The sequence below is a fragment of the Pleurodeles waltl genome, chromosome 6, assembly GCF_031143425.1.
Source record: "Pleurodeles waltl isolate 20211129_DDA chromosome 6, aPleWal1.hap1.20221129, whole genome shotgun sequence".
Classification (NCBI taxonomy): domain Eukaryota; kingdom Metazoa; phylum Chordata; class Amphibia; order Caudata; family Salamandridae; genus Pleurodeles; species Pleurodeles waltl.
The window spans coordinates 179,852,747-179,868,933 of record NC_090445.1 but is presented as its reverse complement, the minus strand read 5'-3'; the positions used below and the strand labels follow the sequence as shown (position 1 = coordinate 179,868,933).

Genomic DNA, 16,187 nt, shown 5'->3' with positions numbered 1-16,187 from the left:
AAAACTACTGTCCCATTTCTAACCTCCCCTGACTAGGCAAGACCATAAACATGCCTCCCCACAGCTTACTGAGTATATCAGCAATGAATGTTTACTCTTATCTCACCAGTTGTAGTTGAAAGTCGATCATGGAATCAAAGTACTTTCTTAAAAATCCTTGATGACATCCACCGAATAGTGGATGGCACAGACTACCGCCTCCTCATTATGCCCCATCTTATTGTAATATTTGACACAATTGACCACAGTTGAATGCTATTCCTCCCAAATGTTTTTTTTTTTTTAATTAATGACAGTATGCCCAGTTGCTCTGCCCCCTTTCTCTCAATCAATCAGGGGATTTGTAAAGCGCCCTACTCAACCGTGAGGGTCTCAAGGCGCTGAGGAGGGGAGGGGGAGAAGGTAGGAGGAGGTGCTGCTTCTGCTCGAACAGCCAGGTCTTGAGAAGTTTTCTGAAGGTAAGGAGGTCTTTGGGCTGGCGCAGGTGGGTGGGAATAGTGTTCCACGTTTTGGGGGGATGGTTGCGAGGGCAAGGTCAGTGGAGCAGAGATGCCGGGTTGGGGTGTAGAAGGAGAGTCGTCTGTTAAGGTATTCTGGTCCAGTGTTGTGCAGTGCTTTGTGAGTGTGGGTGAGGAGTTTGAAGGTGATTCTCTTGTTGACTGGGAGCCAGTGCAGATTTTTCACGTGGTCTCTGATGTGGCAGTGGCGGGGGATGTCCAGGATGAGGTGTGCGGAGGTGTTCTGGATGCGTTGCAGCCTCTTCTAGAGTTTGGCCGTGGTTCCTGCGTAGAGGGCATTGCCATAGTCCAGTTTGCCTCTTACGAGGGCTTGGGTGACTGTTCTTCTGGTTTCTGTGGGTATCCATTTGTAGATCTTTCAGAGCATGTGGAGGGTGTTGAAGCAGCAGGAGGAGGAGATGGCGATGACTTGCTGGGTCATGGATAGTGAGGGGTCCAAGATGAATCCTAGGTTGCGTGTGTGGTCGGTGGGAGTCGGAGCGGTTCCGAGAGTGACAGGCCACCAGAAGTCATTCCATGAGGACGAGGTGGAGCCGAAGATGAGGACTTCGGTCTTGTCGGAATTGAGTTTGAGGCAACTGCTCTTCATCTATTCGCCGATGGCCTTCATTCCCTCGTGGAGGAAGGTCTTGGTGGAGTCCTTGATGAGGGAGAGGATCAGCTGGGGCGGTGTCGGCGTATGAGATGATGTTGAGGTTGTGTTAGCAAGCGGGGCCATGTAGACGTTGATTAGGGTCTGACTGAGAGCCGAACCCTGGGGTACGCCGCAGATGATTTTGGTGGCCTCTGAGCGGAATGAAGGGAGGCGGACTCTCTGGGTTCTGCCGGTGAGAAAGGAGGTGACCCAGTCCAGGGCTCTGTCGCAGATTCCAGTATTGCTAAGGCGTGAGCTTAGGGTGTGGTGGCAGATGGTGTTGAATGTGGCTGAGAGGTCCAGGAGGATGAGGGCCGCTGTTTCGCTGCTGTCCAGTATGGTTCTGATGTCATCTGTGGCAGCAGTGCTGTGGTTGCTGCAAAATCCAGATTGGGAAGGGTCAAGGGTGCGGTTCTCCTCTAGGAAGCGGTGGGTTTTTGAGGAGGGCATTGATCTCTGCGTGTTTGCAGCTCTCCGAGAAGGTGGCGTACTCAAAGGAGCTGTTGATGATCTTCCTTAGTTGGGGTGCAATGACTGAGCTTGCTTTGTTGAGGATGTGGTGAGGGCAGGGGTCAGATAGAGAGCCGGAGTGGATGGTGTTCATGATTTCGATGGTGTTGTCGTCATTGACGGGGGTCCAGGTGAGCAGGAGGTTGGTCGGAGGTGAATCTGTGGTGTTATTGGTTGCCTGGGGAGGGGGGTCTGGGTACTGAAGCTGTCATGGATGTCTGCAATCTTGCAGTGGAAGTAGGAGGCTAGGGAGTCGCAGAGGTCTCTGGATGTCGTTGACGTTGGAGCTGGGGTTGGAGAGTTCCTTCACGATGTTGAAGAGCTCCTTGTGGCTGTGTGTGTTGTTGTTGATTCGGTCTTTGAAGGTGGTTCTTTTGGCGGCTTGGATGAGTTGGTGGGGTCTGCGGATGGCGTTTTTGAAGGCTGTGTGGTTGTCCAGAGTCTGATCTTGGCGCCACTTTCTTTCGAGTCTTCGGCAGCTTTGCTTAAATTCGTGGAGGTCGGCGGTAAACCAGAAGGCCTTTCTGTTGGTGCGTCTATTGGAAAGAATCTTGATTGGGACAAGAGTATTGGCACAGGTGTTGACCCATTGCCTGAAGTTGCCAGCAGCTGCATCAGTGTCGGTGGAGTCGATGGGTGTGTTCTGGGAGAGGGTCCCGATAAGTTAGTCTTCGGTGACCTTGTTCCAACTGCGGTGGGGACTCCGTTGTGGGTGGTGGTGTGTTGTGGGTTTCTTGAAGAAGTGGATGCAGCGGTGGTCTGTCCAGTGGAGTTCAGTGGTGTGGCTGAAAGAGATGTGATTGCTGGCGGAGAAAATAGGGTTGAGTGTGTGTCCTGTGGAGTGGGTTGGTGTCATGACGAGCTGTTTGAGGCCGAGGTTGGAGAGGTTGTCGAGCTGGGTGGCGGTGTTGTCGTTGGTGTTCTTGAGGTGGAAGTTTAAGTCTCTGAGGAGTATGTAGTCAGTGGATGCGAGAGCGTGCATGCTGATGATGTCGGTAATGGAGTCGCTGAACTGCTGTCGTGGGCCTGGGGGCCTGTAGACGAGGGTCCCTCAGAGGGTGGTGTTTGGATCAGTGTGGATTTGGAAGTGCAGGAGTTCGGCAGTGCTGAGGGTGTCTTCGGTGTTGGTCGTGATCCTGAGGGTGTTCTTGTGGATGATGGTGATCCCTCCTCCTGGTTTGTTGTCAGTTATCAGGTTTTTAAAATGGAACACAATGTCTCAGATCAGGTTTGAATTACAATTTTCTGTGGGGGTCACAAAGGTTCTATTCTCACCATGACTCCCTCCAACTTGTATGTGAACCACCTGTCTGCAATTTGCATAGGAATGGGTGGCTTTACTCGATATTATACAGATGAGACATATTAGAAAACCACAGCACTGTTGGTCATGTTCATTCTTCAAACGGTCCTTCAGAACAATCATACCTGGATGAAGGAGAATTTCCTCTCTCTGTCCAAAAAAGACTGAATTATTCCTGCTCTTGCCTAAACCGAAAAAAAACCTTTCAAGCCTGTTCTGCTGAAGCAGCTAAGTGTTGCAGAATTCTCTCTTTTACCAAATGTCTCATCTCTTTTCATCATGCTGGACACTTCCTTATTTCTGATCCCCACATAAATAAAATTGTTAAAACACTAAGCTTACATATCCAGGTTTTGAATAAAAATAAATCTGCAGATCACACACTATTTCACATCTGGATGTTGATAACGCTGTTCTGGCCTCTTAAAGTTGTCTCGAATGCCACAGCCAGACATATCATTATCAAAGAAATTTGACCACATCACTTAATTCCATACTATATCCAGTCAAGCCCAGAGTGAAACTTACAAGTTGCTAGAGTTTAAGGTAATGCACTCAAGATATCTGGTGGCATGAGACTGGCCAATATACTCAAGATATCTGGTGGCATGAGACTGACCAACGTAGTCAAGATATCTGGTGGCATGAGACTGGCCAATATACTCAAGATATCTGGTGGCATGAGACTGACCAACGTAGTCAAGATATCTGGTGGCATGAGACTGGCCAATATACTCAAGATATCTGGTGGCATGAGACTGGCAAACGTAGTCAAGATATCTGGTGGCATGAGACTGGCCAACGTACTCAAGATATCTGGTGACATGAGACTGGCCAACGCACTCAAGATATCTGGTGGCATGAGACTGGCCAACGCACTCAAGATATCTGGTGACATGAGAAATCTCGAGCAAAGACGACCGCCTTCTGGAAATCCCCAACTACAGAACCTCCCATGCTTTGCATCATTCAGTCTCTTGAGCACCCTCTGTGCTCTTTGGAAATTAGGACCAAATCAACCCTTTGCCCCCCTCCGCCTTCTCCCCCTCCTAGTCTGCTCCGCATCCCTCGCGTGTTTGTTTCTAATTAATTTTACGTCATTTGTGTCGCTCTTACTAAGCAGAGCGCGGAGATACTTCTTGGCTATCGTGCGCTATTTAAAACTGTTAAATCATTTAAATAGCTCCACAACGCATGGCCCTTTTGTTTTCCGACCGCCATCATGCAAAGGGACAAGCAGTATCTAACGCTTATGATTCACAACAGCCTGAGCACTGCTGCTGTTCACAAATGCACAGGTGCCAATGAGCTGATTGCATTAAAGGGAGATAGAAAGTCCCCAGTGATGACAGACAGCCTAGTACTAAAGTTCCGTTGAACTCAAGTAGTGTCCGCCAATGGCCTCCGAGGCAGTTTGGTGCATTTTGCTGCTGCTGCATTAATATGGTCAGAAATAACAACCGATGTGAAAATGCGTTGTGGTAACAAAGGTTTCTGTGTTTCACAATCCAGGGTTTTTGTGGTCCACTCCCAGGGCTCGCAGTTGTGAATAGGGCTCCCGGCAACCCAGAGCGTGCCTAGGTGTGCAAAGTTACCTCCAGCAACAATCTGTCATCCAGAAAGCAACTAAAAATGTTCTAACTCCAGCCTCCTAGGCCCGCTCCCCCTCTCTCTATCTATTCCCCTGTCTAGCGCTTTGAAGCAATCCAGCTAAGCAATGTGTGCTATTTAAATATGTATAAACAAATTGAATATAAATTCACTAGGAAGTTGAAGTTTTTCTGGTGCTGTGGGATGCGTACTGGTGCCTGGAGGGGAGCGTTACATGGTTTTAACAGTGATGTCTAACTCAGGAGATAAATTGCGATCAAAATACTTTTGTTTTGTGACTCGAAGACAGAAGATACTTGGCTCCTACAAAAAAATGCCGGCCGGGTAACCGAGGCCTCGGTAGAAGTGTGAAAAGCATTAAAAGGCCCATATCACTCAATCTACCAATCATACAAGTTCTTCAGGGGCAGGATGTCCCTGCTCACTTTGTGTAAGCTTTGAAGTCTCCCGGTTAACCAGAAGTACTCCTGACAAATTCAGTCCAGGCTTCGGGGTTTTAGTACTCAGGTTAGCATTTCCTGAGACAGAGGTCAGGATGCCTCTGATAGCCCTCAAATACACCAAGAGGGGGTCGCCGGCCAGGGCACATGCCTCAAGGGCTAGTCAGGGAACCCCAAAGGTCTCGTGGTACAATGCAGTGCACCCAGCAGATGTTATCACTGCTCTAGGGTGTGCCCCTGCAACGTCTCTGTGGGTCTGTCCTCTTGTTCCACAATGACTGGTCCTCACTCGCATGCCTTCCACGGTCTCCTGAGTGTCCCTGGTCCTTAGTGCCACTCATTATCTGGAACTTTTTCCAAGTCCTGGAAGCGGTTATTACAAACGTTGCTCAGGGCATCGTTCAAGTGGATTGTTCTACATATCGTCTAGAGCTGTTTTCAATTGTTTTACCTAGTGTAGGGAACTGTAGCAGCTAGGCCTGTGAGTTACGAGCAAATGACTGTGATTGGAAGTGCCCCATCTTCTTTTCTCCAGGGCTCAGCACGATCCTGGACCTCCAGTGAAATCCAGACATCTGATCCTTACCTGCTGGTGGTCATTGAGTCCCACCAGACGCCCCTCTGACGCTCCTGAGAGCATGCTGTGGCCAGAGTCCTTATAGGAGGAATAATCTCTTATCTCTGTCGATTTCGGTAGAAATGTATTCTGACATTGTTTGCACTCTAATTACACCATGCTATAAAAGCATAATGCTGCCTGGGTTTGTTGGGGGCTGTTTGCAGTTTTAATGCTTCTGACCCACACGGGGCGAAGCAGAAGGGGTGATATTTGTGCTAGAGTTTCCAGTAACAGCCATTATCTTCAACCATGCTACAGGACATCACAAGTTACGGGGCCCAAAATTGGGGGACACACGCAGGCCCCCCTCCTATTCGCCTGTACGGGCTTTTACCGTTCTTCTTTTCCGCCTCTTTACAGCTGGTGGAAATGTGCCTTTGGTTAAGTATTGAGTTTTACCAAGACCTTTCTTCCACCCAGTAAAACTTGGGGTCGCGTACAGTGTTCTCTAGGGTCACCATCACTCTATTATTTACACGGACTGTCTGTGATCTCACCGACTGTTTTTTGTCCGTAAATTATGGTATTATGATTTGTTCCTAATTTTAAAACTGATGTACAAAAATGACAGCAGCTTGCTCACAGCCAAACAGTGCAGGAAATGAGCGGAAACCAGCCTGCGCATGTAGAAATATGCTAAATGCATTCAGAAGCTCTCGCATTTAGTCTGCTTTCATTTCGGAGCAGCAACCTGCAAGTGGTGGAAAGGGAGCGGGGTTCTCATTTTCACTTCCAGCTGTGCCGAACACAAAGGCCTTACTTAGGTGGCTATCAGCCCATCTTTTGTTGGAATCTTATTCTGGCTGGAAGCTATCTGGAGCATAACACCTAGGAGGCTTTGCTGTTGGCGACAACAGGAGCTCAGCTTATCACTTCGCAAGTGCATACATGAAACTGATTTAGAGGCAGGTTTTTGAGTTTGGTCAACCTGTGTGTATGAGATGTGCATGCACTGTAAGAATGTCCGGTGTATCTGACCGTGAGCGTAACTAAACTAAGGATGATTTAGAACTCACTTACTAATTTATTGTTGTATTTCTTTTATAGCGCTTCTAGTCCCAGTGGAGCATCAAACACTCACTCAGACATAGAATATTAATCACGCGTGTGTGTAAATCAGTGTACAAGAAATGTTGCTTAAGGCAATGAGTGTTACAAGGTGTAGGGAATAGGTATCAGGCATAATAATAGATATTATATGTTATGAGTGCATTGTCGGGTGAAACACATAGCCAAACTTTAAAAGCCTAACGCAGCCGCTGGAGGTTTCGAATTACTACCCAAAGGAACTATTTTTAGCAACCTTTAGAATGACGAAATATTGAGAAAGAAACAATACGGTTCTAAACCTATGCATTGCAGTTTGCACGCAGCTCGTTGATGCCACTTCACCGCTCACTATGCTGCATTGAAAGAATTGTAATTTATGCGCTGCAGGTAACAGAAGGATCTCTGTGTCATAGCTTAACCCACTGAAATATTCTCATAAAATACAAATCTGTATGTTATACATGGTACTTTGCAGCATGTGCATTCCCCTTATATAGTATTTTATGATGAGTCAAAACACAGATCTCGCTAGCATGTGCATTAAGAGTTATTTTCCCATTATTATTATTATTAGGGACACAAATGTCTCTACAGCGGGTACCTTAACCCCACACGATATTTTAAAGTGCAACCTGTTTGTAATTGAATAAGTAAGAAGAGATTTACTGTCACATTTTCCTTGTTGCCGGTGTCATTGCTACAGGCTTTAATAAATGTATAGGCTGACTCTCAGACTCTGCTTTTCATGACACTGCCCGTCATGACTCCACCCATTTTCTGCTGCCACGCCTTGACCCACAGTTTATGGGATCAGGAAGTAGAAGTTTCCATTTACAGCAATGCAGCCAACCATGTGGCTGTGTGACCAATCCAGTTGCCGCCCTGGACTGAGGTCCCACTCTGTGACCTGACCTATGATTGGGTTATAAGTTGTCCAGCCTGTCTTTGGCCTTGCCACAAAGCTTGCTTTGGGCTCATTTCATGATATGCTTAGGATTAAGGTTATGTAGAGGCGTCCGAGTCCCTTTTAGGCCTATCTTTGTTTTTCAGCCAATGAACATTGGACCCGACCTTGCACGTGACCAGACAAGTGAAGCATCAGTGCGACTGGCCCATTGTCCACAAGCACCACCAGCTGTGCACCGCCACGTCACCAGAAGTACAACCAGTGCTGTGCCACCATGCCTGTTCAGGGGGGCCCTCAGCATGCATTGCCGGCGCTGGATCTTTACCCTGTAGTGCCAGCTGTAAATCATCACCAAAATGTGTGAGCACTGGGCTTTCAGCATAGAGGGTTAGAACAGCGCCCTTATCCTGCAGTGCCAGCCCAGTGTCCTCAGCATTCAGTGCCAACCCAGGGCCCTCAGCTTGCAGTGCTAGCACTAGTCCTTCACAGTCTAGTACTAGCAGTGGTCCTCACTGCAATGGTTCAGCACTATCCATGCCATACTATGCCCCTAGTATTGGGCCCACGCCCTGCAGTGTCTGTCTAGGTCATAGCAGTAGCAGCACTTGCAGTGCCAGTTCTGGGCCTCACTCTCCAGTACCAGTTATAGATCTCGCACTAAGCTGGTTCATTCATACCTTTACATACCGCACAAGCCCCGTTAGGGAGTACATCCAATTTTTGCAGGGAGTACCAGTGACGCACACATATTTAAGTCCCTTAAGGTGGTGACTCAATCCTTATTTCACTCATGCCTCCTCTCAGTCTCACCGACTCTGTAGAATACGACCTACAATTGTCTTGTAATAGATGTTAATCAAGAATCCACCCGGCTTGATTTCACTAGTCTTCGGTATCCGTGTTTGATAGTAGGTTGGACTAATCAGCCTTTTTTGTTCAGTGTTGACTGCATTTTGAAATTCCAGCTTTTTTGTCTCATTTCCCTCCTCTTCTATCTCTCTCTCACTGCAGAGACGGTTAAGTTGCAAAAGTATGTGCAAGAGCTTTTGTGAGGTGGAGGAAGTAGCTCAATGAATGAAGCTCTAATAGCTCTGTGAATTGCACTGCCTCAATATGTTCTTGAAACTATAATTTGAAAAGAAGGGTCAGACATTTTTTTTTTACCTTTCATCCAAGGATGAGGTTCTTGGCTTTGGTGAGAGGTTGTAAACAGTGTTGCAAGGCGGTTATCTTTGCAGCATGGTAAGTGGTTTTGCTGTGTGATACATGTCATTGTTGTGAGGTAGCTGGTCTTGCTGCAAGGTCATTGGCCTTGTTGGTGCTCTGCCTTGTTGTGACGTAGTCCGCATTGCAGCAAGGGTGTGCATGTCTTAGTTGCGTTGGGGTTTGACTTTGCTGCAAGATTGATGACTCTTGCGAGATGGGCAGTTTTGCAGTGAGGTTGTTGGCATTGTTAAAGATGTTAATTTAGATCTGGATCACTTAGAGCTGGGATCCAAGGAGAGGCAAGTCTGGAGCTAAAAGTGGACTACCTTTCCGAAGTGGCTTTGATGAAGGGGGTGCCTAAGAAGGCAGATGTAGTGGTGAATCACTGAGGATAACTAGCTGTCAAGAATGATGAATCTGAAGTCTTGATGGTTTGCATTTTCTCACTTTGCTGCAAGAGGTGATCAGGGTTGAGTGCAGGGGCTTGAATTGGTTGGTGTGGGTGGTGGTGTGCTTGGTGTCACGCAGCAGAAGTTACACTTTCCATTCAGTGACTTTAAGAAATCTCCCTACCACTCAGGGGCCTGAGCTAGTTAGGGAGATTGTACTGCGTATGTCATTGGTTTTGCTTGCTTCTCATCCCTTAGAATTGGGCATCATCAGCATTGGAGTGGGTGAGTGAATTAGTGGGTAAACAGTGAGCTCCTCTGCAAGGGGTATATTGAGAGATGGCAACCTAGCCCTTAATCATTCCCCCTGAAGAGTGTCAACAATTTAGGGGGAAGCAATTGGATGAGAGGAACAGTGAATCAATGGATATTTCCCAAGATGTTTATTTTGCATCCCTCACCTTAAGAAGCGAGTCATGACCTTCTGATCCTGGACAGCACACTCATTAGTTACATTTTGATTTATGTGATCTTCACACTAATGAGTTCCATGGGACAGGTTTCCTATGTTGGTGTGTTTGCATGACGTGATTCCACATTAGTGTGTGATCTGGAGCGCATTTACTTCTGTGGGGTTTACCTAGTGCATGTATCCCTGTTGCCCACCTTTTGGGTTTGTGAACGTTTCCACACTGGTAGATGACCTGGAGCACGTTCTCTGGTGGCACTTTTTCTGGTGCATGTTTCCCTGTTTACCTTTTAGCAGATTACTGCACTTACATTTCAACATTGTCTGAGCCCAGGAGCCCCTAACCTATTGGCTGTTACATAGCATAAGTGCCGCTGGTGGCGGGCTTCCTAACGCACATTTCCTTCTTGGTTTGTTGCCTTGAATGGTTTTCCCTGTTGGTGCTTTTGTAGTATGTATTAACCATTTGTAGAGTTCTCTAGCATGTCTCTCTGTTGGCTGGTTCCCTGGGATGTAATTCCTATTCAACAGAATACCTGGTATGTGTTTTTCCATTACTCGTTTACCTACATTGAACTCTAACATGGGTGAGGGCCTGGTGTGTGTTTATATCCTATTTGGTTATTACCTGGGTGCATTCAACTATTGGTGATTCACCTGATGCACGTTTTTCTGTTACTAGACTATCTAGGTCCGGTTTAGTGGTTGATATTTCAGTGTTGGAGTGGCACTCTGATCATTTCCCTGTTAGCATATACTTGGTGCGTGTTCTTTCTGGCAGGTTCCCACAGGGAGAGAAACCTTTCTAAGCTATAGCCCGCAAGGCTACACCAGATGAGTGCAGTCCAGTGTTGTTGTATTAAGTTCCTGTAAAAGGGATAAGAGAGAGGAATTAAGACGAGAGTATGTCTGTGTTTGCTATGTTTTTTAGCTTTAAGTAAGCCCAATTACTGCTATTTATAATGCAAAATAAAGCCCTTAAACCATTTTTGACATGTAACTGTGTCAGCATTCTATGAACTTATTTTTTTTCCCATGAAATCCAAAGATGGATCTGTAAAATTGACCATTCGGCCTGAAATTGGGTCCTCAATTTTGACTCTTTTTCCAGAATATTTACAATAACTGCCCAGGTTTTTGCTCCATACCAGGTAATCACTCTGTGGTATCTCATTCGGAAGTACTCAGCACGCAACCGGGAATAATGGCCTCAATTGTTTTCCACTCCACTCTAGACAATGCAGAGAAACTTTAAGATTTCCCCGTCAGCATTCAAGTCCAAAGTGTGAGCTTTATGCGCCAAGCTCAGACAATGGGGGAAGACGAGCTAGCAGGATGACTCAGAAACAGGGTACCAAAAGAATGCACTTGCCAAGTAAAATTGCCTTTGCGCCTGGAAAGAAAATGTAATAATATAATAATTATACTTTTATGTAATAATTCCTGTAAAAGTGGATAAGATGACATAAATGTGTCAAAGTTGATTCAATCTAAAATGGAGAAAATGGATGAGCAATTTTAATCCTTAGGAGGCACACTTCTGTCGGAGAAGGAAGCGTCCCAGTAGTAGCCAGGATGACTCAAATGCAGGCTCTACCTAAGACATATCTTCTAGTCGTCAGCCAGCTATATATGCCCGATATCATGCCACTTCATCTACTGGCTCGGATCATACCAGACATACCTATGTCGCCCATCTCTTAGGACGGATGCTAGCCACTCTACATGCTTGCAGAGTTGTTCATCAGTGTCATTATTGCAAGGACTGTTGTCTGCTCAACAGGCACCATGGAAGCCCTGCTGCAAGTATTTTACTCCTGCAGTGAAAACTCTCACACATCTTGTTCAATGGAGATAGAATGTGTTCCTTCACATGGCAAGCTGTTCCCTCTTCCCCCAACCTCATCCAGCATCTTTCCATAGGAAGCCATGTCTCCACTCTTCAGAGTGCGCACACCACTGCACATAGGCAGCCTTGTTAGCTGCTGGCTCAGATGGTAGGGTCTGGGAAATGGAGAGGACAGTCATTACTAAAAATCACTTCCTCGGTGGTGTAAAAGAAAAAAACGTAGATGTTCACTAACCGGTAGGAAGCAGACATGACGATGATCTGTAGGTAGTAGAGATCAGCATTTCTTAAGGCAAGAGAAAGAGCTCAGGTAAAGGGTCGACTCCTAGTTTATCGTGTTTATTAACATAAGTGACAATGGAGATTAAAAAAACTACGCCATGCCTGATCATTTCCTAGTTTATCCCCATTCCGAAGACTTTTCTAGGTTCAAAGAAAAAGAGCTGAAGTCCATCAATTCTAGGTCAAACTTAGTTTGTAAAAATAGATAATGGAATCCAGAGTATAGTGAGAGGTTGCAGCTCCTATAGGAAGCAGAAACAATTCCTTTCTTATGTGCCTGCCCTGCTCCATCCCCCTTTCTAAAGCTACAATAAGACGCCCTTTGTGCTCTCCTTGACAATGTTTGCGAACTTTGGCTCAACCCGCCGAGCAGTAATGGACAAGATGTTTGTAAGTATTTTATAAAACATGTACCTAATATAGAAAGGCAGCCAAGCTCTGTACAGGGTCAAAAGCAAAGACAGCCTGGGTGATTCATGTGTTAGCTGGCGTCTGAGGGGAGTGGATCCTTACTCCATTCTCCATTGTTTGCTCTTTAAACAGGTGTATCTTCCGCGCTTTTCTACATTCGAGCAATGTTGGGACGGTTCTGATGGCTATCGAGATGCTGTTCAATAAAAGTAGCAGCGCCAGGTTCCCAAGCAAAAGAAACTGTAGTGTGCCCTATCTGCCATTTGAGAGTGATTTTGGAGGGGTTATTCCATAGTGTCATGCCTTTTCTTGCCTTTATTGGTATTGTGCAGTCTGGAAAGAACCGGAGACCGGCTTTTCTCACACTGCTGGATTTGGTTCCATTCCTTTTGTCCTGTGACCTTGCCTTTGCTGGCTGGATTATTCTAACAGACTTTGAAACGTTTTTTCTGTGTGTGGTAACAAGGAAATTATAAAATTCTTAAGAAAAGTAAATATGTTTACTTGTAGTTTTACAATAGTTTTCTTTCCAGGCTGAATTATGAATTTGAGTAATGGTGCCTGAAAAAATCTATTACCTTTGCTCTAGTTTTAAATATCTTTACTCTTTCAGGCAGAGGTTGTTTAGTGCTTTGAAGTCAGATCATGTACTAACTTAACCTATTGGGAAATGTTGATATAATTGTCTAAATGTTAAAAAGTCAAACAGATGAGTTGATTCTCCTTTAAATACTTTAAATAGGGTCTTTTTCAATCATGATCTTCAAATGTCACAAACTTTTTCTTGTCTCGTTTTATTTTTTATCATTATTTTTTTATTTACAGATGCAGACTTGGTTTGCGAGAGGACCCTCAAGTACTTCCTGGGGATAGCTGGCAGAAAATGGGTGGTCGGTTATCAGTGTAAGCCCAATGATATGTACTGTTGTTTCTGATACTGCTGGTTAGACCTGGGGGTCAGAGGTGGCTGCTAGTGACTGTGCAAAACAAAAATGCTCAATTTGTTAAATTACACTGGTAGTCTTTAGTTTGAGTTGTTATTTTTTGTGCTTAACACCAGTTTGCTGCAGTGATGTCTTGGGAGTAGGATGCTGCCTGAGTTACAGTTGTATGTCTTGGTTGGTAAAATACTCCTATGTTCTTAGCCCTCTCTAGTTTAACACAATTATTGAACACATAATTGAGTCATAGCACTTCTAAAATTGAAAAAAGTTGGTGTCTGTCCTCTCCTAGATCCCAATTCTGTCATACAGTTTCTGAAAAGTACAGTACTTTTTTTGAGCTCGTTATTCAGCTAGGATTTTTTTAAAGATTTTTTTCTTCCCCTTCTCACTTTATGATGTTTAGACTCCTTTTTAAAGACTGCAGGACCTGCAGTCTTCATTCTAACTCGGACTCTTTCTACTTGTTTTGTAATACCAGCAGCATTGTCTTATGTCTGAAAGAAAGGCTTGGGTGACACAATTTCATTTCTGCATTTTCCCAATTGCATGTCCAGGTTTAATTAAACTCTGTTCATCATTCCGAGAGTTGTTTTGTGACCTTTTGCATCGTTATCATTTATTTCACTCACTGTTGCAAAATGAAATGTTCCTTTATTTTCCTTGCCCCCTGAGGGTTTTACTTATTCCTCTCTTCTCCTGTTTATTTTTAATGAGCTAGTACCTGTTCGAAGTTTGGATGTTTTTTCATTCACTAATGGCTAGATAGAGCATTAGACCACCAATTCCTAAAGTCAGATTGGACTCTACTGTGGTGTATGGTGTTCATCACATTGTTTTACCTCTGCCAAAGTTGGCTTGACACACATAGGAAAGAAAATAACTGTGAATACAAAACTCAAAGGAACCATAAAACCACATGCAGTAGTCCTAAAAGCACTTGGGCCTCATTACGAATTTGGCGGTCTCATGACCGCCATATTACAGACATGGCGGTGGGTGCCGCGTGAGGACCGCCAGTATCCTGGATCCCAATCCTGCAGGGCAGCTCTGCAAGCAGTGCTGCCCTTGGGATTACGATCTTGTTCTCCACCAGCGGTTTCATGTCGGTAACACCGACAAGAAACTGCTGGTGGAGAACAGGTGCAGGGAGTCCCAGGTGAGCCCCTTCACTGCCCATGCACTTCGCATGAGCAGTGCAGGGGCCCCCCTGGCCAGCACTGTTGTAGTGTTCACAATCTGCTTTGCAGACAGTGAACACTGCAAGGGTGCTGGTGCACCCGGCCACCTACAGCATTCACGCCCGTTCAGTTATAAACCAGACACAATGCTGTAGGCAGCTTCTCTCTAGGCCAGCGGACAGAAACCTTAGTTTCCGCCCACTGACCTAGCGGGAAGTCCATAATAGCATCGGCGGGGAGGTCACGGCGATGGCCTCCCTGTCAAGAAGTTGGAAGATCAGCTTTTCGGTCTGTCATCTTCGTAATCGTCCCCTACGTATCTGACCTCATTTCTCCAAAATATCAAAAACATTTAATCCATGAAAAAAAGTGTTTATGAACCATATGTATAGAACGTAAAATATTTACAAAGTCAAGTAAGTTGATGGAGCATCAGAGGCATTAGTAGAAATAATCCATCTTGCTAAAACTCCAAAGTATCACCGCTGAAAAGCCAACTTAATTCACTCAGCCCATTAACGGGACTGTAATGAACCCAGAAAGCAAAACTTTATAGTGTGTTAAAGAACAAATCATGCCAGTTGGATGCAGTATTCTCTGTCACTTTTCTGTAGGCGCATTATTTTGCTGGCTCCTGTTGACATGTTACCTCCTTTGCTTTTTACTCCAGTCATCATGCAGACTCTCTTCGACTGATGTTCTTTCTGGTGGGGGATATATTTAGGAAGGATAATTGCAATGCATGCTTAGTTTACTTTACAGATTCCAAAAACCCGTAAAGTTTGAGGGCAGTAATAGACCTTCGTCATCTGTGTCTCCACAACCAAGTTGAAAAATCATCATTGCTAGCAGAGGTGCTTAAGAAATGCACAAGTGTTTCCTTTGGACACATTGACAAGACAAGTTATCCTTACAGACCAGCTATCCAGTTTTTCTCATTGTGTTGCCAAAAGAACACCCTACAAGCATGCTTCCTCCAACAACCTCAGACATGACTGACCTTGGTAGCAAATAGAAGGTTGGTGAAAGCACTTGGGCAATTCAGTGCCAAAAGGGAAGGTTGTTGATGGAATAGGAGACGAAACTGACACCAGTCTTCCTAGCCCTTCCACAGATGTTTATTCCACTAATCAGCTCTTTTTAACAACACCACTAAATGTTCTAATCTAAACAAAAATGGACGTGCAGGTAACAACTTTTGCTGCAAAATGAGAATCATCACAACTGTCCACCTCCCAGGAGCTCAGAATTCCAGCATGCACAGGCTACTGCTAGAGCAGCAGGTGTTGGTATAAGAGGACACGGAGCATTCTGACACTTCCTCAGTCTGGTCACTTCCTAAAACCATTCTGTTATTGTAGGAAAGTGCTAATTTGACATGGTCATAACACCACTTTTTGCCTGGTAAATGATGTTTGACTGAAAGTGGAATGGGTTCCTGCTACCAGTTCCTCAGTGCCAGATCTCTTTCCCTAAAACTGTGTAATTGTTCCTAAATAGGCAATACCTTTGGCATTCCTGTAAGTCCCCAGTAAACGGTAGCCCTTGTACTTATGCATGGGTACCATAGAGGGTCCCCAAGGGCTACAGCACGGATTGTGCCACCTTCAGGGCCCCTCACCTAGCACATGAAGGCTGCGCGTCTTGGTGCAGTTAAAAGTGAAAACACAACATGTCACACAGCCTGCGTGCCTTGTCCCTTACAACTGCGTGTAATATATGTAAGTCACCCCTACAGCAGGCCTTACAGTCGTAAGGCAGGGTACACTATATTACATGTGGCCTACTTGTTGATGAGTATGATTTGTGGGTTTTTTCAAGAGATCTGGTCTCCCAAACCCTGCTACCGATTTGGTTATTCAGGTTT

At 45.4% G+C, this 16,187-nt stretch overlaps 1 protein-coding gene across 6 annotated transcripts in view; it reads left to right on the top strand.

The window, feature by feature from the left end:
- BRCA1 (BRCA1 DNA repair associated) overlaps nucleotides 1-16,187 on the top strand; it is a 477,104-nt gene that overhangs the window by 378,444 nt on the left and 82,473 nt on the right. For all 6 annotated transcript variants that reach the window (XM_069237765.1, XM_069237766.1, XM_069237761.1 and 3 more), the window contains exon 17: nucleotides 13,024-13,101. In XM_069237765.1, coding sequence (XP_069093866.1) covers nucleotides 13,024-13,101 — 78 coding nt within the window. The remainder of the gene's footprint in view (nucleotides 1-13,023; nucleotides 13,102-16,187) is intronic.